Genomic DNA, 27,546 nt, shown 5'->3' on the forward strand with positions numbered 1-27,546 from the left:
CCTATGGCCATTGTTCTGCAGTTTACTGTTTACAGAACCATTATGGCGTAGTACCTTTTCCAGGGAAGCTAGGATTTGTACAAGCAATGGCTGAGAAATTATTTTCACAAATACAAAAAAAATGCCTTTCATCTGGAAATTGGGTTAGAGTAGAGTAGAACAATAATTGTGTACATTTCTATCTTAGCACTCATTAAATAAATTGTTCCCTAAAGTTTTGGCAGGATTTTTGTTTGCTTTTTTCCCCCAATATAAATCTCTCCCAAATGACCAGCTGTAGCAAAACAGACAAAATTAATCTTCTGAATGATTTTAACCTCATGAGTCTGCATAACATAATATGCTTACCACAAAGTTGAAAGTTTGGTCCATCAAATGCAAAAGCAATTCCATCAGCAATGTCAGTCCCTGTATCCCAGCAGCTTACCTCGTGTGCCCATCGACTATCCCTGTTGAGCACTTTGCCCGTTATGTATGTTATTAACAAATTAGAATGGCCAAATAACCGACTATCCTGTATTAGATGTGGGAGAGAACTAGAACACTCAAAAAAAAATCCCACAGTCATGGGAAAGAATGTGCAAATTCCACATGGGAAGCACTTGAGCTGAGTATCAAACCCAGGATTTTAAAACTCTTAAGGCAGTAGCACTAATTACTGCACAAATTGAGTTTCCTCCAGGTGCTCCAGTTTCCTTCCATACCCCAAAAAGTGGGGCAGCACAGTAGTGTAGTGTTTAGCACAATGCTATTACAACTTGGGGCATCAGAGTTCAGAGTTCAATTCAGGCACCATCCATAAGGAGTTTGTACGTCATCCCTGTGAATGTGCAGGTTTCCTCCCGCATTCCAAAGACATACAGTTTACTAGATTAATTGGTCATTGTGAATTGTCCTGTGATTAGACGAGGGTTAAATAGGTGTATTACTGGGCAATGCAGCTCACTGGGCTGGAAGGGCCTGTTCTGTGCTGTATTTCTAAATAAATAAATAGTGTATAGCTATAAAATATCATTATCCTACACAAAAGGATAAAGAGAATCAAAGGAGAGTTGGTTGGTTGGTAGAGATGGAAAAGAATATATTTGCCAGGGGTGTAAGGAAATAGAGGGGAATTGGACTGGAGGCTTTGCCCCCTGAAATGCAGTATCTAGTGAAGCCAAAAGTTTTAGTTATAAGAAGCAAGAGAAAATCTGCAGATGCTGGAAATCCAAGCAACACACACAAAATGCTGAAGGAACTCAGAAGGCCAGGCAGCATCTGTAGAAAAGAGTACAGTTGATGTTTCAGGCCAATACCCTTCCTTAGAACCCATCTTGGCCCGAAACATCAACTGTACTCTTTTTCCATTGATGCTGCCTGGCTTGCTGAGTTCCTCCAGCATTTTTGGTGTGTTGCTTAGTTATAAGAACATTTGTTTTTGATTTTTTAAAAACAGCATTATGGCTCACTTTAAGGCTTATTTTAATGAAAATCACAAAGATTAAGATTTTCAGTAGTTAGGTTGACATTACAATATTGTTAGCTTTTTTTTCTGTACAACAACAAATTTAATCACATGTCATTAGTTTTCAGTGCAGGGTTTCCTGTTGATGTGTTATAAGCTCTTAACAATTGTTGAATAGCTCATCTAATTATACAAGCAGCACTTTTTCAGTTACAGGGAGTGTTGCTACTCTTGATGCTGCATAGGTGACTTGTGAGGGGATGAGAGGGAGTTGTACAGGTAGGGGAAGAACCCATGGGATGCATGTTTGTTGAAGGGATGATCCTCCCAGCAGGAAATGCTGGTGGAATCATCAAATAGAAGTTCAGCTTCTGAATGTATATTTGGGGAAAGCCTAGAATGAAGGTGAATACCAACCTTCAGCCAGCCTGCTCTTGCAGTCTGTAGGAATAGTGGATGCAGTCTTCTGTCCTTGAGGACAGAGTTCAAGTGACCTCTTTAATTCAGTTTTGAATAGTAAACCTCGAGAAATGACAGAGATCTTTTGGAGGAGTCTGGAATGATACTGAGGTTTAGAAGCTGAAAGTGACTTTGAGCCTGACTTCCATGGGCTGAGCAATCCAGGTATACACACATTTGCATTTGCAGCTGTCACTGTTCATGGATCTCGTTGAAGACAATGAAAGCAATTTACGTTTTGGTCCGTTAAGAAGTAGATGTAACAACTGTCATTTCTTAGACTAATGAGCTAAAAATCTCACTGCAGCTAAACGTTGTACAGTTGAACTGTATGGTAGGTACATGCGTCTTTAATGATGTATTTTTACATATGGCTGTTCATGGTTGCTTTTTATGTGAAAATATTTTGGAATTTAAGAAGATAGTTAATATTTCTAATGCATGATATATGCTCTAATCCTCTTAATTAATACCAATTTGTTTTCAGTCTCGGGCAGCACTCTCTGTCTTGGGATATTGCTATTATCAAATGCAAGACTTTTCAAATGCTGCAGACTGCTATGAACAGTTGGTACAGATTCATCAAGAAATCGATGACTACAAACTCTACTATGCACAATCTCTATACAAAGCTTGCATGTATACAGAGGCCATGAAAGCAACCTTTCTAATTGATAATCCAGCTTATCAGACAAAGGTAATATGTGGAACTCTTACTGCTAAGAAATCTTGTATCTGTATTCCCCATTATTCTATGGAATGATTCATTTGTCAATTTTGTCTAATTTAAAGAAGTACTACATAGCTTCTGTCAGTTACTGGATCCATGTATAGTAATTAACAATTTATTGCAAATTTCAATTGTCATATTGTTCTCTGAAGAACACTAATATTCGATAGTTTCAAGGCTTCTCTATAATATGATTTATGTAATGTTACCAATAATGAGATAATTTCATAAGTAGCTATAAGGATTCTTGCAGTTATTCTGGGAAAAAAGACTCAGCAGAGTAATTAGGTCAACTAATAAATTTTGGTTGCAAATCCTTATCACGCAGTTGTAACATTTCTTGCACTGTTTGGCACCTGAGGTGTGTACATAGAATGCATAGACAGCTGTTGACATCAGTTTATTGCTACTTTGTTAAATTGGATACATGTATTTTGTTATCTGTTTGAGTGTGGAGCACACCGGATACCTGATAAACAGTAGAAATAAAACCCCACTTGCCCTGTCTAAGTTCTTTTGTGGTATTTGACTCACTGAGACATGGCATCAGGGCTGTCAGACAGCAAGGGCACCAACTTACTTGAACTTGTCAATGCATTCCTATCTGTCTAAACATGGCATCACGGCCACCACAGAGGCTGATATTGTTGCATAGTTATAATATGCTTGAGTATATTATCTGGAGTTTGCCAGAACAGACAACTAGTACCAACGGTATAACTACATGCAAACCACTTCCATACTAACATGCAAAGTCACCATGGTTACATCCATTAGGAAGATATTGTATCTCAAATTGACACTTATTTAGAATCCTAGAGTAAAACAGCACAGAAACAGGCCTTTTGCCCAACTGGTTCAACTACAGCATCCTCTCTGCTAGTCCCAATTGCCTGTGTTCAGATCATAACCCTCCAAGCCTCTTCCTTTCACATATCTATGGAAAAACATCTTAAATGTTGCAACTGTGCCAATCTTGACGACCTCCTCGAATGGTTTCTTCCAGGTACTCACTACCTTCAGTGTAATGAAATTACTTCTCAGGTTTCTTTTAAATCTTGTGACTGTGCCCTTGAGTTTAGGGCTCCTCAACCCTGGGGAAAGGATGATGACTATCTATACATTTTAGGATTTTATAAGCTTCACTGGAGTCACCTCTCACATATACTCCAAGGAATAAAGATCCAGCATGGCCAACCTCTTCTTATAACTCACACCCTCTAGGTCCAGCCAAGCAGCATCCTTGTAAATCTCTTCTTCATCCTCGCCAGTTTGACAATGTCTTTCTTGTGACAGGGTGATAAAAACTGTACACAATACTGCAAGTGTGGTGTTGCCAATAACTTGTGTAAATCCACTGTAGTGTCACTGATCTTGAACTTGTTGCTGTGACTGATGAAGGCCAGCATGCTAAATGCTTTCTTCACTACTTGTCTACTTGTGTAGCCACTTTCAGTGAACTTTGCACTTCTACTTTGAAGTCCCTTTGTTCCATAACACTCATTAGTGCTCTGCCATTCACTGCATAGTTCCTACCTTGGTTTGACGCTCAGAAAAGCATCATTTCACACTTATCCAGGTGGAAGTCTATTTGCCCTTCCTCAGCCTATCTACCTAATTGATCAATATTTCTTTGTAGCTCTTTGCAAACTGTTTTAATTATCAACAAGACCTCCTAATTTAGTATCACCAGCGAATTTGCTAATTGTGCCTTGTACATTCACATCCAAATCATTTACATAAATAGAATAACAAGGTCCCAGCATTGACCCTAATAGTCACAGGCCTCCATTCAGAAAATCGACCTTTGGTACCAACCCAAGGTCTAGGATGAGGTGCTGAATGTCTTGAATGATACGAGGGTAGACAAATCTCCAGGGCCTGATCAGGTATATCGAAGTACACTATGGGAGACTACAGAATAAAGTGCAGAAGCCCTGGTTGCGATATTTGCATCATTGCTAGCCATGGACTAGGTACTGGTAGATTGGATGGTAATAAATGATGTACTTTTAATTCATAAGGGCAGCAAAGGAAAACCTGGCAACTCTAGTTAAGTAAGTCCAATGACATCTGTGCCAGGTAAGGATTCATATATGTGCACCTGGAAAGATGAGTTGGTCAGGAGTAGTCAGTATGGCTTTGTATGTGGGAGATCATGGGTTACAAAGTGGATCTGAGGTTTTTTGATGATGTGACCAAGAAAGCTGATGAGTGTAGAGCAGTAGACGTGTTTTATGTGGACTTCAGTAAGGCCTTTGATAAGGTTCCACATGGTAGGCTGCTCTCTGGTAGAGCTGTCCACTTAGATACACAAATGGCTTGAAGGTAGGAAGCTGAGGGTGATGGTGGAAGCTTGTTTACAGACTGGAGGCCCACAAATAGTGGTGTGCCTCAGGAGTAAGTTCCAGACCTTTTGTTGTATATCATCTGTATCAAGTGTTTAGTTAAAAATGTTGAAGGCATAATTAGTAAGTTTGCAAATGACATTAAAATAGGTGGCATATTGGACAGAGAAGAAGGTTATCCGTAATTACAGAGGAATCTTGATCAGCGAAGTGGGCCGAGGAATGGCAAAAGAATTTAATCCAGATAAGTGTGGGGTGTTGCATTTTAGAAAGTTAAATCAAAGTTGGACTTGCACAGTGAATAGGAGGGCCCTGGAAGCTGTTGCAGATAGAATTAAGTCACAGGTAGACAGGGTGGTGAAGACTGACTTTCATCAGTCATCGTATTGAGTATAAAAGTTGGGAGGTCATAGTGATGATGTACAAGAGGCCATACTTGGAGTAAGTCAAGGGATATGGGGAAAAGGCAGGAACAGGGTACTGATTGTGGATGCTCAGCCACGATCACATTGAATGGCGGTGCTGGCTCGTGGGGCCGAATGGCCTACTGCACCTATTGTCTGTTGTCTATTGTGTTCAGTTTTGGTGTCCCTGGTATAGAAAGATGTAATTAAACTGGAAAAAGTGCAGAAAAAAAAGTTTATGAAGATTTTGCCAACTACTTGGGGAACTGACTTACAGAGACAGGTAACAGTAAAATACTTTATTGCTTAGAGCATAGGAGTTGAGGGGTGATCTTATAGAGATGCAGAAGTGAATGCACTTATTCTTTTCACCAGGGTTGACAGATCCATAGTTAGAGGGCATGGGTTTAAGGTGAGAGGGGAAATATTTAATAGGGACTTGAGTGGATTTTTTTTTAACATACAGTGGAATGAGCTGCCAGAGGAAGAGGTTGAGGCTGTTGTGCTAATAGCTTTGAAAAGATAATTGGACTATTGCATATATTTGGAAAGATTAAAAGATATGGGCCAAACACTGGTGAATGGGATTTCATGGAGCACATGATCAGTTTTGACGAGTTGGGCCAAGAGGCCTGTTTCTGACTGTATAACTCCATAACTATGAATACAAGTCTGTATGTCCAAAATGGCTGTCATCTTGAAAAGATAATTGACCATGTTTAATTTTGGCAACATTGTGCAATGAGGATGCCTCATTCTGAGCTCATTCTTGGTGGTCAGCATTCTTTCAGGATCATGCGGTCAGGATGTCCTATTCAGAAAATGAATCAAAACTCTTGATATTTATGCAGCTAAGAAAGAATATGAACTAATAGAGAATACCCAAAAAACAAACATTCCCAATCAAAATGACTGAAGGATACAGTTTTTCTTTATAACAATTCTTGTAATTTGAGATATGACTAGATGCAAGGTGCTTATGTTCCTTCAGTCATTTTCTATAAACTTCAATACATTTGGGTAGAAGGACCACTAAGAGCCTCAAACACTGAAGCAAAATATCTGTACTTGCAATAACCTGATTACTTCAAAATCCTTTGACATCATTCTAAGACAATCATTATTACTCCTGTAAAGGACTCCTTAATTACTTGCAGGTTTGTCTTGTTGCTTGGGTGGTAAGCTCATTTGCAAAATATATTGCCATATCATTTGGGCATTTGAGATGACATATACAGTTTAGTTACTGATAAATGTGGGAGCTTTTGTTATGGTCCTGTCAGTCTCCAGTATGATTGTAAACAGGAGACGAGGGGCCAAAGATGAAGACTACATGCCAGGTGAGGCTGAAGGAATGAGGAAAAGGTCCTGATGAGCATTTGGAGACATTAAAAATTGAAACAAATTTTAAACCGCTTAAAATTAATAAAATATTTTTAAAATTAATTGATGCTCCTCATTCCATAGACAGGGAATCCCTTTTGAAATGAATGGGATTTTCAGTTGTACACACATCTGGCCTGCCATAGGTGTGCTGAGGTGATTTTGCCACCTAACACTGGGAGGTCCCAACACGGCTTTGCCTTACAAAAGGATTTTGGGATTGCAGCAGAGTGACAGATGAGGTATATTTGTCATTCAGTAGGCCCTGGATCTGATTTCGGGACCTGCTGCCTGGAGGACTACTGAACATAAACAAGTTCAACCCAAGCATCTTAGTTCCATCTTATCTTTATTCCATTTATTATTGTCCATTTTCATAGACAGCACCTCGTGAATCTTATTAAGTTGTCTCAGGATGGATTGATGGAGCTCTGTCAAGCTCTCCAAATCTTTGCTTCAAAACCAGCACCCAAATCAACAGGCAGAATTTCTTCTGTGCTTGCTGACCATTAAGCAACTTCTGCCTGTGCTGTCATGGAAGAAGAAGTCTCAGTCAGTTGATGCTACATCTTAGTTAAGTTGCTAAATGTTGAAATGGAGATGGTTGTTAGTGTCATGCTGAAAAGGGTGGTTTTCAAGCTCCACCCAATGCCCTCTGCATGCTTAGAACAGGATTAGTCCAGTTATCCTTGATTTGTTTGTGTATGCGTGCAGGCAGATCTGGCAAGGTCTCAGTTATGCACTGTATGTCTTTCAGCCTAGAGTTTGCAGCTGCTCCATCAGAGTCCTCACCTGAATCCTCTGGAGTTGGACTCTTGTCACTCTCAGGGAAGTTGGCACCTGACCTGTTATTGCTTACCTTCTTGGCTGCACGTTTTTCAATTTTCTTGGTAACATATACTCCCTAGTATCTTTGATCCAAAAAAGAACAAATGCAATTTTTAGAGTGACCTTTAAAGTTTTCACTTGAATTTATTTACGAACTCCCAACAGTGATTAATTTGGTTCTGGGTGTAAACAAACATGTTTACAGATTGAACCTACTCTGTCATTCAGTAAGATTATGGCTCTACATCATTTTGACAATGGAGCATCAGCAGGCCTCCGGAGTAGAAAATTCAAAAGATTCCTCCATAGTTCTAAACTGCTGATCCAATAATTTTGCTGGTCTAAACGGTTAAAGAAAATAACCTCTCAGCTCCTTCCTCTGAAGTCCTGTATTTCCCTCCATTAACTTTTCTTGTACTTTTATTTTACCGTGCTCCAGCTGCATTAGACTGATGATGGCCCATAATTCTTATTTTTATTGTCCCAACTGTGACATATAATATAGTCTCTGACATTTTCTTACTCCTCATGAATTTTTTTCCTTTCTTTATCTCTAAAGCACACAGGTATATTTTTTCCTCTTGGCATACCTGTAAAAACTCTTAAAGTTGTTCCCTGATGGTATATTTCATTTGCTTTCTCCCTCTTACCAATTTCTTTCTTATCCTTTATATTTTTTAACGTCTGCTAGTCCAAAGCCATATTACTGTTTTTGGCAATGTTTTAAACTGCTGTATTCAATTTAATACTGTACCTAACGTCTCTAGTTATCCAGATTTAACTTGCTGGATCGTCATAACAATGAGATAAATTTCCTACTGAGGGCACAGTCAGCAATCTGTGCATAATTTATTTCCTCTTTGAAATGTTTATCGCCCTCTTGTGTATTTCTGCTGAAACATATTTATTCAGTGTTTAATATGACTTGCCACTTTTACCTGTGGACTTTTTTGTTCCAGTGACTGAATCTTCTTGAAAATTTGAGAATTGCTTTAAATGTTTCTCTTTGCTTAACATTATCAATTTTAAGCAAATTTCCCAACATATGTGAGCCATTTTGTGTTCGATCCCAGTTTTGGATTTAATTCCTATCAATCCCAGTGAAGTACTATCAAATTAAAATCAATTTTGTCAGAACCTCATTTACTGTAACCATACTAAATAACCATATTGTATTAAATAATATTAAATTTTAAAACCATTTGCTTGGTTCCTAGTCCTAGACTTCCAAGATGGTGGCATACAAGGTCACAGCAGCCTCTCCAACTCCAATCAATGGTGAGATTTCTCATCCTGTTCATCTTTTCGATGATCGTAATGAGCACCAAAATCTGCACGTTTACCTTGCTAGCGAACTAGGTAACAAAGGTGCCTAATGTGTGGAGTGGGTCCTCGCAACGTGCTGCAGCCTACAGCATCTACTCAGAAGTGGCACGCAGGGATGCAGAAGTGCAGTAAGCATGTCATTATTCACATGAGACTTAAAGTAAGTCCCTACAGGCCTGCGATCCTGATGTTTCTACTTGCTAAAAAATAAGCTGTATTACCTGCATATGCGTCTGTACCAGCGGGAGATGAGGGACTACTGAACACTCATCCTGATAGAAATGTGGCTCCAGGACACCACTCAAGACTTGGCCATCTGGTTAGAAGGCCTTATCTCCTTTTGGGCCAACAGAAATCCTGTGACCTCCGGTAACACTCATGGAGGATCTCTAGGTGGCTACATCAATAAGAACTGGTGCATGAAAACCTCAGTGGTAATGGACCACTGCTCATTGCAGATAGAGATTTTAATAGTGTAATGCAGGCACTTCTACTTACCAAGGGAGTTTACTGCCATTGTGATTGTTGCTCTTTACAGCTAGCACCCCTCCCAGCCCCTGTGCTACTGCTGGGGAAGTGGTGCAGGAACTCGACGGCACCAACTGCGACCAAGCCACTCACTCTGATGGTTTCTTTATTGTTGCTGGGTGACGTCAATCATGCCAACTTATAAACAGTCCTGCCAAAGTTCTACCAGCATGTCAATTTTGCAACCAGAGAAGGATATATATTAGACCTGGTCTATGCCATCTCTTGTGGAGCTGAAAAGGCTGCCTCCACTCTCACCTCAGATACTCAGACTACATATCCATTTTGCTAATCCCTCCATACAGACCAATGATTAAATGATTCAAGCCAGTATACAGGGAGATCAGGACCTGGCCAGAATGTGCCAGTTCAGTGCTGCAGGACTATTTCGACATCAAGGACTGGAGAATATTCAAGGAGGTGGCTCCCTACAATCATTGTGTTGACATTGATAAATATGCAAGATCATTAACTGGCTACATAGGAAAATACATTGAGGATGCACCATGATTAAACGCTACACTGCCAGGGCAAATCAGAAGACATGGCTGACTTCAGAGGTTCATGCACTTATAAGTTAGTGATCGGGATGCTGTGTTCATATTGGAGGACAAGACAACTGTAAGGTCAGGAATAGCTGTGCTCTCTCATGCCATCAAGAAAGCAAAGCATGAGTATGTACTGAAAATCCACAGACACCTTTGTGACACCAGGGACAGGTGGCGCATGTGGCAAGGTATACAAACCATAACAGATTACAGGTCAGCCTGCGCATCAACGACAACAACATCTCCCTTCCTGATAGGCCGAATGTCTTTTATGCATAATTTGACACAATGAATGATGCGACATCGAGGAAAGGCCCTTGTACCCCTGAGGAACAGTCACCTTGTCTGGCCGCAGCCAAGGTGAGGAGGATCCTAGCCAGGGTAAACCCACACAAAGCTGCGGGGCCAGGCAACATATCGGGTCAGGTGCTGAGAGATTGTGTGGCCAGCTGACGGGTCTTAACGGACATCTTTAACATCTCTTTGTAACAGTCCACTGTCACTGCAGGCTTCAAGGCAGTCACCATCATTCTGCTGCCCAAGCGAGTAACAGTAACAGGCTAAACAATTACTGCCTAGTGGTACTGACCTCAATGATTATGAAGTGCTTTGAATGGTTGGTAATGAATCATTTAAAATCCCACCTTCCAGTTATATTGGACCCTTTCCAGTTCACATCCTGCTCAGCCAGTCCACTGATGATGCCATAGCCTTGGCCCACCTAGGAAACGATGCCTCATACATCAGGATGGTGTTCACTGAGTTCAGCTTGGCGTTTAACATGATCAGCCCTCAGACTGCTGTGTAAAATGTCCTCATTGGGACTCATCACACCTCTCCGTAACTGGATCTTGGCTTTCTTGATGGAAAGACTCCAGTCTATCCAAGTTGGCAGCAATATCTCAGGCTCCAACACACTGAGCACTGGTGCACTCCCCTGCCCCCAAGGGCTATGTATTCAGCCCACTGCTGTTCATGTTGCTGACTCACCACTGCGCTGCAGATCCAGTTGAAGCTGCATCATCAGGTTCATTGATGGTAAAATGTGGTTGGGCTCATCAGCATCAACGTTATGTTGGCATACAGAGAGAAGGTAGAGAAGCATGTCAAGTGGTGTAAGAACAACAAGCTGAGTCTCAAAGCGGACAAGACAAAAAAGATTATTGTGGACTTCAGGAAGGTGCAGATCGACCACTCTCCATTGCACATCAATGGCTCTGCTTTGGAGAGAATGAAGGGTACAAAGTTCCTTGGTATGCACATAACAGACAATCTAACCCGAACTCAAAACACCTCCTCATAAGTCAAGAAGGCACAGCTGTGTCTACACTTTCTGAGGTGATTGAGGTATGCAAGGCTCCCTACCCCCATTCAAACAACTTTCTACAGAAACACCATCAAGAATATCCTGTCTGGCTGCACCATTGAGTGGTACAGAACCTGCAAGACATCAGACCATAAGATCCTACAGAGGATAATAAAAACTGTCAAGAGAATCACCAGGGTCTCCCTCCCCCATGTTTGTGATATTTACTGGAAGTATTGTATATGAAGGACCTGAAGCATTGTTGAGGATCCCTACCACCCATTGCACAATCTCTTTGACCCACTGCTGTCAGGAAGGAGATACAGGAGCATCAGGACTAGAACTGTCAAATTGAGAAACAGCTTCTTTCCCTAGGTTGTGAGGCTAATGAATACTCTGCCACCTGAGGTCTTGTCACAAGGACAACCAGCTGTTTACTGTTTACTTATGCTGTGCACTTCACATGCATCTTGGGTCATATTTTATTAATTTTTCTGGTAGTGTGTCGTCTAATATACTGTGTGTGATACATGTTTCGTGGGTGCACCATGGTCTGGAGGAACATTGTTTCATTTAGTTATATATGTGTACAGTCAAATAACAATAAACGAACTTGAAACATTTTCTTGCATTCTCTAAATTTAACCTATTTAAATTTCCAATGATACTCCATAATTATTACTTTCCCATTTTGTATGGCTGGCTGGTGGCGTAGTGGCATCAGTGGCAGACTTCGGAGTGAAGGCTCCCGAGTTCAAATCCAGCCGGCTGCCTTGCACACTTTCCATCCGTGCTGGGTTGAGCATCAAGCTAGCAACTCAGCCTCATAAAAATAAGAAAGACTGCTAAAAAACGCCGTCACGATGGTGCCCCGATCGCTCCACTTGGAGTTAAGGGCTTTCTTCTTCTTCATTTTGTATGCTCTTCAAATCTCCTGAACTGCACTTTTTCAATTGTTGGTGATACATAAACTACTTCGACCAGTGTTTATGTTCTTGCATTTTTTTCTTAATTCCACCTATACTAATTCTATATGCAGATTTTCTGAAAACAAATAAGATCCTTTCCCACTCTCCCTTAACTCAGTCCTTTATTGTCAGTCTGTATAACCACATTTTCCCTTTTCTTTTTCCTTATTGTTTATAAAAGCCATATTCTGCAACATTTAGTTTCTAACATGATCATGCTGGTCTCTATTTGTTCTAGTATTTAATTTCTTGCATTTAGATGTTGTACTTAACACTATGACCATTATGTAATCCTCTGTCTCTTCCTGATGTAGCTTCCTTGATGTTTCTTTTTTAAAATATATATTTTTATTAAATTTTTAAGAGAATGACATACAATGAATAGAAAGATAGAATAATGGAAATTAATATTAGCCCTCCCCCCTCCCCTTAACCCTTCCCCCGTTAACATCCCTATCTAAAAAAAAAGAAAGAAAGAAAGAATTATTGCCTGGATATCGGAGGATATCCGTTCTGGTCCATGGTTCCACATGCACCATGGATTTCAAAATAACTTTAGTATATATCTTTTTTTTCCCCCAAATAACTAATAATTTTATCTTCAAAGGACCTACCGTAGATTCCGGATTATAAGCTGCTACTTTTTTCCCACATTTTGAACAGCTTTGAACTCTGCGGCCTATAATCCAGAGCGGCTAATACATGGTTTTTTTTCATGCCGCCAAAAACATTTTGCCTCGTAACAGTAGACCAATAAAATTGATGAGTAGTTCACAGAGGTCCAATGAAATTGTACGATAAATCAAGCGCACTTTCACAATTAAATTATTGTAAATCAGTCATTTGTACTCACCCTCATCAACATGGAAAATACTCGAAGAAAAGCAAGACCCGAGCGCGTCAGACCCGATTAGACCCGATCGCGTTGCGCAAGCGCGTCAGACCCGATCGCGTTGCGCAAGCGCGTCAGACCCGATTAGACCCGATCGCGTTGCGCAAGCGCGTCAGACCCGATTAGACCCGAGCGAAAACGCTGCTTTTAAGTTAAAGTCGATCAATAACTTTTCCTGGTAGGCTGCAGTATATATATTTTTACCAGTCGCTAGGAGATATTGGAATGTTGTTCGTGCTGTTCAGTAAAAAAGTATATGCAACGTAATTTGTGTTACCGATATGTATGTATATTTAAAAGTAGCGGTGCGGCCTAAAATCCGGTGCGGCCTTTACAATTAAAAAATTGATTTTATTTCTAAAATTAGAGCCTGCGGCTTTTAATCAGGTGCGCTCTGTAGTCCGGAATCTACGGTATATATTTAATCCTATCTTTTATAGATAGGGGTGCCAAATTTTCAAAAATATATTCATTTCTTAAATTACAAGTAATTTTTTCAAGTGGAATGCAGCTATATATTTCATTATTCCAATGGTCCATAGTTAAGTATGAATCTGATTTCCAAGTAACTGCAATAGCTTTTTTGGCTACTGCCAATGCAATTTTTATAATTTTTTTCTGATATTTATTCAATTTAGGTTTCAGTATTATCCCTTCAATATCGCCTAATAAAAATAATGTTGGGCTATGTGGAAGTTGTATTCCAATAATTTGTTCTAGTAAAAGTCTTAGATTTATCCAAAAAGGTTGAATTTTAAAACAAGACCAAGTAGAGTGTATAAAAGTACCGATTTCTTGATTACATTGGAAACATTGGTCAGATAAATTTGGATTTAATCTATTTATTTTTTGTGGTGTAATATATAATTGATGTAAAAAAATTGTATTGTACTAATCTAAGTCAGACATCTATTGTATTTGTCATACTATCAAGACATAGTCTTGACCAATTCTTATCATCAATTTTAATATTCAAATCAGTTTCCCATTTTTGTCTTGACTTATGAATTCCTGGTTTAATTATCTGTTTTTGAATCAAATTATACATACACGAGGTAATTTTTTTAATTTTTGAATTAAAGTTTCTATTTCGTTAGGCTTTGGCATTAACATTGTTTGACCCAGTTTATCTCTTAAATAGGCCTTTAATTGAAAATAACAGAAAAGAATGTTATTTGATATTTTATATTTATTCTTTAATTGATCAAACGACATCAATATACCTCCTTCAAAACAGTCACCTATATATCTGATCCCTTTTTGAAACCAGTTATATAAAAGTTGATTATCCATTGTAAAAGGAATAAGTCTATTTTGAATTAGGGTTCTCTTTGCTAATAAGGATTTCTTTATCTCATCATCCACATTTACCTTATTCCATAAATCGATCAAATGTTTTAATATAAGAGATTCTTTTCCTGTATCCATTTGGATTCCCATTTATATATAAAATCTTCTGGTATATTTTCTTCTATCTTATCTAACTCTATTCTAATCCATGCCGGTTTTTCTTCATCAAAAAAAATGCAATAAATGCAAATAAGTTGATTTGCTTTATAATAATTCTTAAAATTTGGGAGTTGTAACCCTCCTAGGTCAAATTTACATGTCAATTTTTCCAACAATATTCTTGACATCTTACCTTTCCAAAGAAACTTCCTCACACATTTATTCAACTCTTGAAAAAACTTCTGGGGCAGTTCTATTGGTAATGTTTGGAATAAATATTGTAATCTGGGAAATATATTCATTTTTACAACATTAACTCTACCTACTAATGTTATTGGTAACATCATCCATTTATCAAGATCTTCTTGTATTTTTTTCAATAATGGCAAATAATTTAATTTATATAAATTCTTTATATCATTATCGACTTTTATACCTAAATATTTTATACCATTTGTCAGCCATCTAAATTGAGTTACTAATCGACAATGACTATAATCTCCTTTAGTAAGGGGTAAAATTTCACTTTTATCCCAGTTTACTTTATACCCTAATATTTTCCCATATTCTTCCAATCTGAAAGATAATTTATGCAACAAATGCAATGGGTTTGTTAAATAAATCAGAACATCATCAGCAAATAAATTAATCTTATATTCCTCCTGGTTAACTCTGAAGCCCACAATATCTGGATCCGTTCTAATTAATTCAGCTAATGGTTCTATCGCCAATACAAATAGGGCAGGTGATAATGGACAGCCTTGTCTAGTTGACCTTGTTAACTGGAATGATGTTGAAATTTGACCATTTGTCACTACTTTAGCTTTGGGACTAGTATTTAAGGTTTTAATCCATTTTATAAAAGATTTTCCTAACCCATATTTTTCCAATACCTTAAATAAAAAGTCCCATTTCAATCTATCAAATGCTTTTTCTGCATCCAAAGCAACTGCCACACTCATTTCCTCCTTCTATTGTGCCAGATGAATTATGCTAAGTAACCGAGTTACATTATCTGCCGATTGTCCATTTTTAATAAAGCCTGTTTGATCCATATGTATTAATTTTGGTAAATATTTAGATAATCTATTAGATAAAATTTTTGCTTTTATTTTATAATCCATATTCAACAAAGAAATAGGCCTATATGATGTTGGTTTTAAAGGATCTCTATTTTTTTTGGCAATACTATTAGGATCGCTGTCGAAAAAGATTGTGGAAGTTTATGTGTTCTTTCCGCTTGATATATTAACTCCATAAAGGGAGGGATTAATAAATCTTTAAATTTTTTATAAAATTCAGGTGGAAAACCATCTTCTCCTGGAGATTTATTACTCTGAAGTGATCCTAAAGCTTCTTCAACCTCTTTTAATGTAAAGGGCATATCTAATCCTTTCTTTTCTTCGGAATTCAATTTTGGAAGAGTTATTTGTGATAAAAAAAAATTCTATCTCAGCAATCTCATTTTGTGATTCTGATTGATATAATTAGGAGTAAATTTTTTTTAAAGTTTAATTAACTTCTAAAGGTTTATAAGTAATTTTATTTGCACTTGTTCTAATTGCATTTATTGTTTTGGAAGCCTGCTCTGTTTTCAACTGCCAAGCAAGAATCTTGAGTGATCTTTCACCTAATTCATAATATTTCTGTTTAGTTCTCATAATTACTTTTTCTGTTCGATATGTCTGGAGTGTATTATTGTAGCTTCTTATTAACAAGTTGTCTTCGTTTTTCTTCTGTCATATATCTTTGGAATTCTTTTTCTAATTTTGTAATCTCTTTTTCTAATTGATCTATTTCTACCATATATTCCTTCTTAATTTTAGAAGTATAACTTATCTGACCCCTCAAATATGCTTTCATCGCTTCCCATAATATAAATTTATCATCAACTGAATATGAGTTTGTATCCAAAAAAAAATTGGATCTGTTTTTTCATAAAATCACAAAAATCTTGACGTTTTAATAAAATTGAATTAAATCTCCATCTGTAAATCAATTCCTCCTTATCCATCATTATCATTATCATTGTCATTATCAAGGGGGAATGATCTGACAGTATTCTCGCTTTATATTCTACACTTTTCACTCTATCCTGAATATTCATTGATAATAGGAAAAAATCAATCCTTGAATAAGTTTTATGGCTATTTGAATAAAATGAATAATCTCTTTCTCTTGGATTAATTTTTCTCCATATATCAATCAAATTTAAGTCTTTCATCAATGATAAGGTTAGCTTTATTACTTTTGATTTTGTAATAGCCTTAGTTGACCTATCTAGAACTGGATCTAAACAAAAGTTGAAATCTCCACCTATTAATATTTTATCATTTGCGTCGGCCAAATTCAAAAAAACTTCTTGTATGAATTTTGCATCACTTTCATTTGGTGCATAAATGTTCATAAGAGTCCATAATTATGAAAAGATTTGACAATTTATAATCACATATTTCCCCACAGAATCAATTAGTTCATTTTGTATTTTAATTGGTAAGGTTTTATTAACCAAAATTGCAACTCCCCTCAACTCTGAATTAAATGAAGCTGCTATAACTACTTTTGAAGTAGTTACGAGGAATGTTGACGAGGGTAAGGCAGTGGATGTAGTCTATATGGACTTCAGCAAGGCCTTTGACAAAGTTCCACATGGAAGGTTAGTTAAGAAGGTTCACTCGTTAGGTATTAATGCTGGAGTAATAAAATGGATTCAACAGTGGCTAGATGGGAGATGCCAGAGAGTAGTGGTGGATAATTGTTTATCGGGATGGAGGCCGGTGACTAGCGGGGTGCCTCAGGGATCTGTTTTGGGCCCAATGTTGTTTGTAATATACATAAATGATCTGGATGATGGGGTGGTAAATTGGATTAGTAAGTATGCCAATGATACTAAGGTAGGAGGTGTTGTGGATAATGAGGTGGGTTTTCAAAGCTTGCAGGGAGATTTATGCCGGTTAGAAGAATGGGCTGAACGTTGGCAGATGGAGTTTAATGCTGAGAAGTGTGAGGTTCTACATTTTGGCAAGAATAATCCAAATAGAACATACAGGGTAAATGGTAGGGCGTTGAGGAATGCAGTGGAACAGAGAGATCTAGGAATAACAGTGCATAGTTCCCTGAAGGTGGAGTCTCATGTAGATAGGGTGGTGAAGAAGGCTTTTGGAATGCTGGCCTTTATAACTCAGAGCATTGAGTACAGAAGTTGGGATGTAATGTTAAAATTGTACAAGGCATTGGTAAGGCCAAATTTGGAATATTGTGTACAGTTCTGGTCACCGAATTATAGGAAAGATATCAATAAATTAGAGAGAGTGCAGAGACGATTTACTAGGATGTTACCTGGGTTTCAGCACTTAAGTTACAGAGAAAGGTTGAACAAGTTAGATCTCTATTCATTGGAGCGTAGAAGGTTGAGGGGGGATTTGATCGAGGTATTTAAAATGTTGAGAGGGATAGATAGAGTTGACGTGAATAGGCTGTTTCCATTGAGAGTAGGGGAGATTCAAACGAGAGGACATGATTTGAGAGTTAGGGGGCAAAAGTTTAAGGGAAACACGAGGGGGTATTTCTTTACTCAGAGAGTGATAGCTGTGTGGAATGAGCTTCCTGTAGAAGTAGTAGAGGCCAGTTCAGTTGTGTCATTTAAGGTAAAATTGGATAGGTATATGGACAGGAAAGGAGTGGAGGGTTATGGGCTGAGTGCGGGTAGGTGGGACTAGGTGAGATTAAGAGTTCGGCACGGACTAGGAGGGCTGGAATGGCCTGTTTTCCGTGCTGTGATTGTTATATGGTTATATGGTTATAACACTTCCAACCCAATCTCTCTTTAATTTCTGATGTTCTGTCTCTGTTAAATGCGTTTCCTGCAAAAAAGCTATATCTCCTTTCATTTTCTTAATATATGTTAAAACTCTTTTTCTTTTCACAGGTCCATTAAGCCCATTAACATTAAAACTTTAAAAATAGAGTAAATTAGTCATTCATAATACCTTGGGGTATTTCTTTAAAATTCTCCATGTTGCTATGTGTCTCCCCCCCAATCATCCAGGCAAAAAAAGAAAAATAGAAGAAAGATAGATAGTAAAGAAAAAAATAACAAAATACCCCCCCACTAATGTTGTGAATGAATAGAAACACAACATTACCCCCCTCCGTTTTACGGGTCGTGGCAATCGCCATGATTACACACGTGAATCCCGCAGCAATCGATCAGAAGCTCCTCCAGCTTCCCCCGCAACAAAAAAAGATATATATAAGTGAAGAAGAAAAAAAATTAATATCTCTATTCCCAATTAATATTCCTCAATTTTTTTATCTTGTTCCCCTTCTATCATATACTTAAAGTATATTTGTATATTCTTCTTCTCATAAATGTCCATCAAATCCGATCCCTATCTCAGTCTTCATCTTTAATCCATTTCATTTCCATAATTCTTTACTGCATCTCGCGAATATTAGGAAGTTCTTGTACAAACTCCTCCGCTTTCTGATGATACTTAAAAAATCTTCTTTCTTCATCATCCAAAAAAATTATCAGTGTTGCTGGGTAGCTCAATATAAATTTATAACCCTTTTCCCATAAGATTTTTTTTCACTGAATTAAATTCCTTCCACCTCTTCAAAAGATCGTAACTTATATCAGGATAAAAAAGAACTCTTTTCCCTTCTATCATCAATGGCCCATTTCTCTTTCTGGCACCTTGAGCAGCTGCCTTCAAGATCTTTTCTTTATCTTGATATCTTAAACATTTTATCAAGATTGATCGTGGATTTTGATCTTGTTGGGGCTTTGGTCTTAAGGCTCTATGAGCCCTTTTGATTTCAATTAACTGGCTTCCCATTTCCATTTCCAAGATTTCCGGGATCCATTTTTGGAAGAATTTTATTGGATCTTCTCCCTCTATACCTTCTTTAAGACTAACAATCTTAATATTGTTTCGTCTGCTCAAATTTTCAAGCACATCTACTTTTTCCAACAACTGTTTTCTTTCTGATGTCCAGGCAAGGATATTATCTTCCATCTTGTCCACTCTTTCAGTGGTGTCTCCCGTTTTTTCTTCCAACTTTTTAACTTTCTTATCCGTTTTCTTTCATTTTTCCACCACCTTATCAAGCGTAATCTTCATATTTTTAATATCTGTTTTTATTACTTTTAATGCTTTTAATTCATGCATTATTTGTATCAGGGTTTTTCTTATGTCCTTTCAGGTGAGGCACCACTTCACCTGCGAGTCAACTGGGGTGATATACTGTATCCGGTGCTCCCGATGTGGCCATTTATACATTGGGGAGACCCGCCGTAGACTGGGAGACTGTTTCGCCGAACACCGGCACTCAGTCCTCCAGCAGTGGCAGGATCTCCCTGTGGCCACACACTTCAATTCCACAGACCACTCCCACTCCGACATGTCTGTCCATGGCCTCCTCTACCGTCAAGATGAGGCCACACGCAGGTCGATGGAGCAATACCTTATTTCCCGCCTAGGTAGCCTCCTTCCTGCCGGCATAAACATCCAACTCACTGACCTCCGTTGATACCCCTGCACCCCACCCTTACCCCCATCTCTATCTATTATTTTAGTCTGGTTCTCTTTCTCTCTCTTTTTCCTCCCTCACTATAATCTCTCCCCCCAGTCCTACCTTTCTTTCTCTTTTATTTCCCATAATTCTCCACCTTTCCCCAGCCCATTTCCCTCCAGCCTATCATTCCCAGCTCTCTACTTTATCCCTCCCCCCACTTCTTATCCCCCCTCGACCATCCCATGTTACTTCACTCCTGATGAAGGGTTTCAGCCCGAAACGTCGTTATTACCTCCTCCCATAGATGCTGTCTGGCCTGCTGAGTTCTGCCAGCATTTTGTGTTTTTTTATTTATTTCCAGCATCTGCAGATTCACTTGTGTTGCCTGAGGTAGTGTTCATAGGTACATTGTCCATTCAGAAATCTGATGGCAGAGGAGAAGAAGCATTGATTGTGAAACATTGAGTGTGTGTCTTCAGGCTCATGTGCCTCACCCTTGATGATACCAATGAGAAGAGGACATGTTCTAGGTCGGTAATGATGGATGCCACCCTTTTTTGAGGTATCGTGTTTTGAAGGTGTCCGCAGTGTTGGGGAGGCTAGTGCCCATGGTGGAGCTAGCTGAGTTTACAGTTTTTTACAATCTTGTTTACTGGCCCCTTCTTACCAGATGTTGATGCAACTATTTAGAATATTCTCCATGGTACATCTGTAGAAATTTGCAAGTGTACTTAGTGACATATCAATTCTCCTCAAGCTCCTAATGAAATATAGCTGCTGTTGTGCCTTCTTTGTAATTGCATCAGTATGTTCAGCCCAGGATAGATCCTTAGAGATGTTGACACTTAAAACTGCTCTCCCTTTTCCACTTCTGATTCTTCGGTGAGGACTGGTGTATGTTCTCTTGAACTCCCCTTCCTGAAATCCACTACCAATTCCTTGGTCTTACTGATGGAGTGTGCAAGGTTGTTGCAATACCAGCCAACTAGCTGATCTACTTTGCTCCTCATATATGAAACGCTGCCAACAATAGTTGTGCTGTTCGCAAATTTATAGATGGTGTTTGAGCTGTGCATAGCTACGCAATCGTAGGTGCAGAGAGAGTAGAGCAGTGGGCTAAGTGTGTATCCTTGAGGTCTCACCAGTGTTGATTGTCAGCGAGGAAGAGATGCTATTTCCAATCCACACAGACTATGATCTCCCGGTGAGAAAGTAAAAGATCCATTTGCAGAGGGAGTACGGAGTCCCACGTTTTGGATCTCATTGATTAGAACTGAGGGTATGATTATGTTGAATGCTGACCTGTATTCAATAAACAGAATCCTGACATAGGTATTGTTATTGTGCAGGTGATCCAAGTGAAGAGCCAGTGAGGTTGCATCTACTGTAGACCTATTGTGGCAATAGACAAACTGCAACATGTCCAGGTCCTTACTTAAGCAGAATTTGGTTCCAGCCATGACCAACCTCACAAAGCAATTCATCTAAGTCATTGTTGAGGCAGCTCACCCTGCTCTTCTTGGGCATTTCTTGGATTGTCACCCTTTTGAAGTAAGTGGGAACCTCCAATGGCAACACTGAGAGATTGAAGACATCTTTGAATGCTCCAACCAGTTGGTTGGCACAGGTTTTCAGAGCCTCACTAGGTACTACCAGAGCCTAATGCCTTGAAAGATGTTATGACATCAGCCTCCAAGACAGATCACAGCATCACCAGATGCTGCAGGGATTCGTACAGGTGTAGTTTTATTCTCCCTTTCAAAGCATGCATAAAAGGCATTAAACCCAACTAGGAGCAAAGCATCCCAGATACTCATAATGTTAGACCATAAGATATAGGAGCAAAAGTAGGCCATTCGGCCCATCGATTCTGCTCTGCCATTCAATCGTGGGCTGATCCAATTGTTCCAGTCATCTTCACTCCCCTGCTTCTTCCCATACCCTTTGATGCCCTGGCTAATCAAGAACCTATCTATCTCTGCCTTAAATACACCCAATGACTTGGCCTCCACACCCGCTCGTGGCCACAAATTCCACAGATTTACCACCCTCTGACTAAAGCAATTTTTCCGCATCTCTGTTCTAAATGGACATCCTTCAATCTCGAAGCCGTGCCCTCTTGTCCTAGACTCCCCTTTGCCATATCTAATCTGATCAGGCCTTTTAACATTTGGAATGTCTCTATGAGGTCCCCTCTCATTCTCCTGAATTCCAGGGAATGCAGCCCAAGAGCTGCCAGACGTTCCTCATACAGTAACCCTTTCCTGGAAACGTTCTCATGAACCTTCTCTGAACCCTCTCCAATTTCAGTATATCCTTTCTAAAATAAAGGAGCCCAAAACCGCACACAATACTCTCAAGTGTGGTCTCACGAGTGCCTTATAGAGCCTCAACATCACATCCGTGCTCTTATATTCTATACCTCTAGAAATGAATGCCAACATTGCATTTGCCTTCTTCACCACCGAGTCAACCTGGAGGTTAACCTTTAGGGTATCCTGCACAAGGACTCCCAAGTCCCTTTGCATCTCTGCATTCTCTCCCTATCTAAATAATAGTCTGCCCGTTTATTTCTTCCACCAAAGTACATGACCATACACTTTCCAACATTGTATTTCATTTGCCACTTCCTTGCCCATTCCCCTAAACTATCTAATTTCTCTGCAGGCTCTCTGTTTCCTCAACACTGCCTGCTGCTCCACTTATCTTTGTATCATTGGAAAATTTAGCCACAAATCCATTAATCCCATAGTCCAAATCATTGACATACATTGTAAAAAGCTGCAGTCCCAACTCCACTGGTACCCGGCAGCCAGCCAAAATAGGATCCTTTTATTTCCACTCTCTGTTTTCTGCCGATCAGCCAATGCTCCACCCATGCTAGGATCTCCCCTGTAATTCCATGGGCTCTTATCTTGCTAAGCAGCCTCCTGTGCGGCACCTTGTCAAAGGCCTTCTGAAAATCCAGGTACACCACATCTACTGCATCTCCTTTGTCTACCCTGCTCGTAATTTCCTCAAAAAATTTCAGTAGGTTAGTCAGGCAGGATTTTCCTTTCAGGGACCATGCTGGCTTTGGCCTATCTTGTCATGTGCCTCCAGGTATACTGTAATCTCATCCCTAACAATCAATTCCAACAACTTCCCATACACTGATGTCAGGCTAACAGGTCTATAGTTTCCTTTCTGCTGCCTCCCATCAATAGCAGAGTAACATTTGCAATTTTCCAGTCATCTGGTACAATGCCAGAATCTATCCATTCTTGAGAGATCATTGTTAATGCCTCAACAATCTGTCCAGCTAATGACTTCAGAACCCAAGGGTGCGTTCCATCAGGTCCAAGAGATTTATCCACTCTCAGACCATTAAGCTTCCTGAGCACCTTCTCAGTCATAATTTTCCCTGACACTCTTGAATGTCTGGTATTCTGCAGATGTCTTCCACTGTGAAGACCTATGCAAAATACGCCTTCAGTTCCTCTGCCATCTGTGCGTCTCTCATTACAATATCCCCAGTGTCATTTTCTATTGGTCCTATATCTACCCTCAACTCTCTTTTACCCTTTATATGCTTCAAAAAATTTTTAGTATCTTCTTTGATAGTAGTTGCCAGCTTCCTTTCATTATTCATCTTTTCCTTCCTAATGGCCTTCTTAGTTTCCTTCTGCAAGTTTTTAAAAGCTACCCAATCCTCTATCATGCCATGAACGTTGGCTTCCTTGTATGCCCTCTCTTTTGCTTTTACTTTGGCTCTGACTTCACTTGTCCGCCACAGAGTGTCCTTCTTTCATTCGAAAATTTTTTCTTACCAGTATTTGCTTTGCAGGAAGTAAGTTGCTGCAAACCCTGCCAAAGCTGATGTGCATCTGATTCCGTCTCTAATCTCAATCAGAATTGTTTTTTTGCCCTTAAAATAGTCTTCGGTAGATCATACCTGGACATTGTATAGTTCTGGATTACCGGTCTTGAATGCCACAGGTCTTGCTTTCAGCAGATTACGAATCTCCGGGTTCATTCACATCTTTTGGTTTGGGTGTGTCTGGTATGTACTCGAAGGCACACACTCGTCCGCAAAGGTTTTGGTGAAGTCGCTGACAACTGTGGCTTATGCATTCAGATTTGAAAATTAATCCCTGAATATTATCCAATCCACTGACTCAAAGCAGTCCTGTATCTGCTCCTTCACTTCCTTTGACCATACCTTTTTGGTCTTCACCACTGAAGTGTGGGCATGGGATGGCATGATAAGTGTTCTTGGTGGTGGTATAACAGTGATCAAGTGTGTTGGTTCCTCTTTTTCCATCGGTGATCTGTTGGTAATAGTTATTCAGAGATTACTTCAAGATGGCCTGGTTGAAATCTTCCGCAATAATAGGGAAGGTATCTGGGTGTGGAGTTTCATACCTGCTGATTAGAGCTTAGTTCCTCCAGTACCTGGCTGCCTTTCTGTACCACCTTGCTCATGAGTTGCTTGGTAACCTAGAGATTAACTTAAAGATTTGCCTTTTCTTAATTTGCATGCTTGGTCTTCAAACTTTCATCAGCAGATCCTCTTTCCTAGTTCTAGCTATGTTATTTCCCTTAAGTCACCATAACAAGAAGAATATCTATCTCAAAGTATTTCTCTAGCCATGATGAGATATTTTTAACTTGGCAAAGGGCAAACAAATCAGCTTTCAGGACTCTAGTACTAAGAGGAAAGTACAATATGAGTTCCCCAACTACTTTATGCCTTATTGCAAACTTTTTCTCAGTTCTCCATTTGGAACCAATTTACCAGGATGTTCTGAGCAATTTGTACTGCAGTCTTTATCCATACTTGCAGTAACTGTTCGATTACTGCAAAGGTTGGAGCTTCTCATCCTCTCCCTATCTCCTCCCCATATTTGTTACAGTGATATTCATATCTTGATTCTTACTACCGGGCAATGTGTGCTTAGCCCCCTGCTCCACTTGCTTTTTACCTGTGATTGTGTGGCTAAGTACAGCTCCAGTGGTGTATTTCAATTTGCTGATGACATTGCTGTTGTTGGCGAAATCAAATGTAGTGATGAATTGACAGACTGTAATCTGAAGGGTGCAACAGCAACCTCTCACTCAAAGTCAGCAAAATCCCACGGCTGATGATCAACTACAGGAGGAAGAAATCGAAGGTTCATGAGCCAGTCCTCATTAGGGGATCAGAGGAGGACAGGATCTGTAAATTTAGATTTCTTGGTATTATCATGTCAGAGGAACGACAGCATCTCTACTTTGCTAGTAGATTCAGCATGTCATCTAAAGCTTTGACGAACTTCTATAGTGGCACAGTGAACATTATCTTGACTGGTTGCATCGTGGCCTGGTATGAGAACACCAATACCCAGGAACAGAAAAGTTTACAGAAAATGATGAATACAGCCCAGTTCATCACAGGCAAAGCCCTCTCCACCACTAAGCACATTTACAAGGAGCACTACCACAAAAAGGCCATATGCATTATCAAGAAACCCCACCATCTAGACCATGCTCTCTTCTCAGTGCTACCATTAGGCAAAAGGCACAGGACCCTTAGGTCCGTAGCCACCAAGTTCAGAAACAGTTATTACCCTACCACTATCAGGCTCCTGAATCAGCGTGAATAATTTCACTCCCCTTAACTCTAAACTGATTCCACCATCTACAAACTAACTTTTAAGGACTCTACAACTCATATTCTATATATTATTTATTTATTTTTCATTTGCACATTGGTTTGTTGTCAGTCTTTGTTTATGTATCGCTTTTCATAAGTTATATTTTATTTTTCTGTTTTTCTGTAAATGCAAGCAAGAAGATGAATCTCAAGGTAGTATATAGTGACATATTCTGTACATATGTTGATGATAAATTTACTTTGATTTTGACTTTGAACTAGCTAGAGGCCCTGTAAAGTTTTGTCCTGGCTTTGCTGCTTTCAAATAAATTACACAAAAAAGGTGAAGCTGATCAGAAGCTGTGGGTTACTGTTTTAGTAGTAATTTTGTTAAAAGTATGTAAGCATAAATAAAATTTGATTTTCTCAATCAGGTGTTGAAACTACAAGCTGCAATTAAATATGGAGAAGAAGACCTTACAGGAGCAAAAGTAAGAATTGCCTTATCCTTACAATTAAGTTTTGGATACCTGAACATTAATGTGAATTTAGAAAGTTAAAAAAATTCTATATATAAATGAATTTGAAGGGTTGACTTGTACTTAAATGAGTAAAACATCTCTCGCTAAAAACGAAGTTTAAACATTGTTCTAGTTAATCTATGAGAGCCACAACAGACACCAAATGATTATCATGCTTATAAACATAGATGCTCATGTGAATATAGTTATCTCAACCTTTCCTTTTTATTATTGGTGGTGTATCCCTCCCAAAGTATATTCTTCAGATCTTGCTACATCATATACTCTCTATTTTGTCTTTGCATCTCCTCATTTTTACAGAAGTTCACACATTTGTTCTCTGTGTCAGAATATATTTTTAAAATAGCAAATGCACTGGAAAACTCTTCCCACTCACTTCTACACTCTGAATGGATTTGGTTTAATACGCACAAAGGATTAGGCATTTTAATAGCTTAACAGTCAGAGCTACTTGTATGGAGTTATTATTCAGTGTTTTATGTTAATCTGGGATTTTATTCATCAGAATGAAATTTTGTCCTCACAACTAGCCTCTTCTCCAGTTTAGAACTGTACATTTTCCCAGGAACACTAATTCAAGTTATTTGTGTTTTCTTAGTTGCTGAGGAATTAATTGATATGTTGTAAAAGTTTTTGCATAGAAAGTATTTATTTTTATTAAGAAATTGATGAGCGTAGATTACTGAAGCATTGAAATTGTTCAATGCGGTTTATTAGAAGTTATTTTCAGTTTTTTTTTAGATCAGTGTGTTCTCACAGGTGAAGGATTAGACAACAAAAAAAGGCTTGTTTATGGAGATGGTCTTATTTTCATTTGAAATGATAAATTTGCAACAGATTTATAGCCCAGTCAGAAACTTTACCCCATGTATAAATGCAGGTTCTTTCTTTTCACCTTCTATTAAAAAACACTCTGGATATCCAAGCTGGTACTTGCCAGCCTTGAACTTTCGATTAGTCTAGTTAAGACTGAGCTACCAAAAGTTGGGGAATGAATCAGTTTAAAGATGGTTCATCAGATATTTTTGTTTCTATTCTAACATAAGTTGAAGGCTTCTCGCCATTATGTAAGAACCAGGTGATGTGTCATTTTCCTTCAGACTCATATTTGAGTGACTAGTTGTGATATATGTGCTTTCAAGTTCACTTTCACATTTATTGTCATCTGTCTGTACATATATACAACCAAACAAAACATTGTCCCTCCAGACCATGGTGCACCCACAATACATATATTACACCCAGCAAATAAAA

The 27,546-nt window shown here is 38.9% G+C and overlaps 1 protein-coding gene across 3 annotated transcripts in view; it reads left to right on the forward strand.

Moving 5' to 3' along the window:
* The window catches only part of ift70 (intraflagellar transport 70), a 93,794-nt gene that overhangs the window by 9,896 nt on the left and 56,352 nt on the right, over positions 1-27,546 (forward strand). For all 3 annotated transcript variants that reach the window (XM_073060833.1, XM_073060834.1, XM_073060835.1), the window contains exons 3-4: positions 2,394-2,603; positions 26,185-26,241. In XM_073060833.1, the coding sequence (XP_072916934.1) occupies positions 2,394-2,603; positions 26,185-26,241 (267 nt within the window). The remainder of the gene's footprint in view (positions 1-2,393; positions 2,604-26,184; positions 26,242-27,546) is intronic.

Source organism: Hemitrygon akajei, chromosome 11 (genome assembly GCF_048418815.1).
Source record: "Hemitrygon akajei chromosome 11, sHemAka1.3, whole genome shotgun sequence".
In the NCBI taxonomy this organism is placed as follows: domain Eukaryota; kingdom Metazoa; phylum Chordata; class Chondrichthyes; order Myliobatiformes; family Dasyatidae; genus Hemitrygon; species Hemitrygon akajei.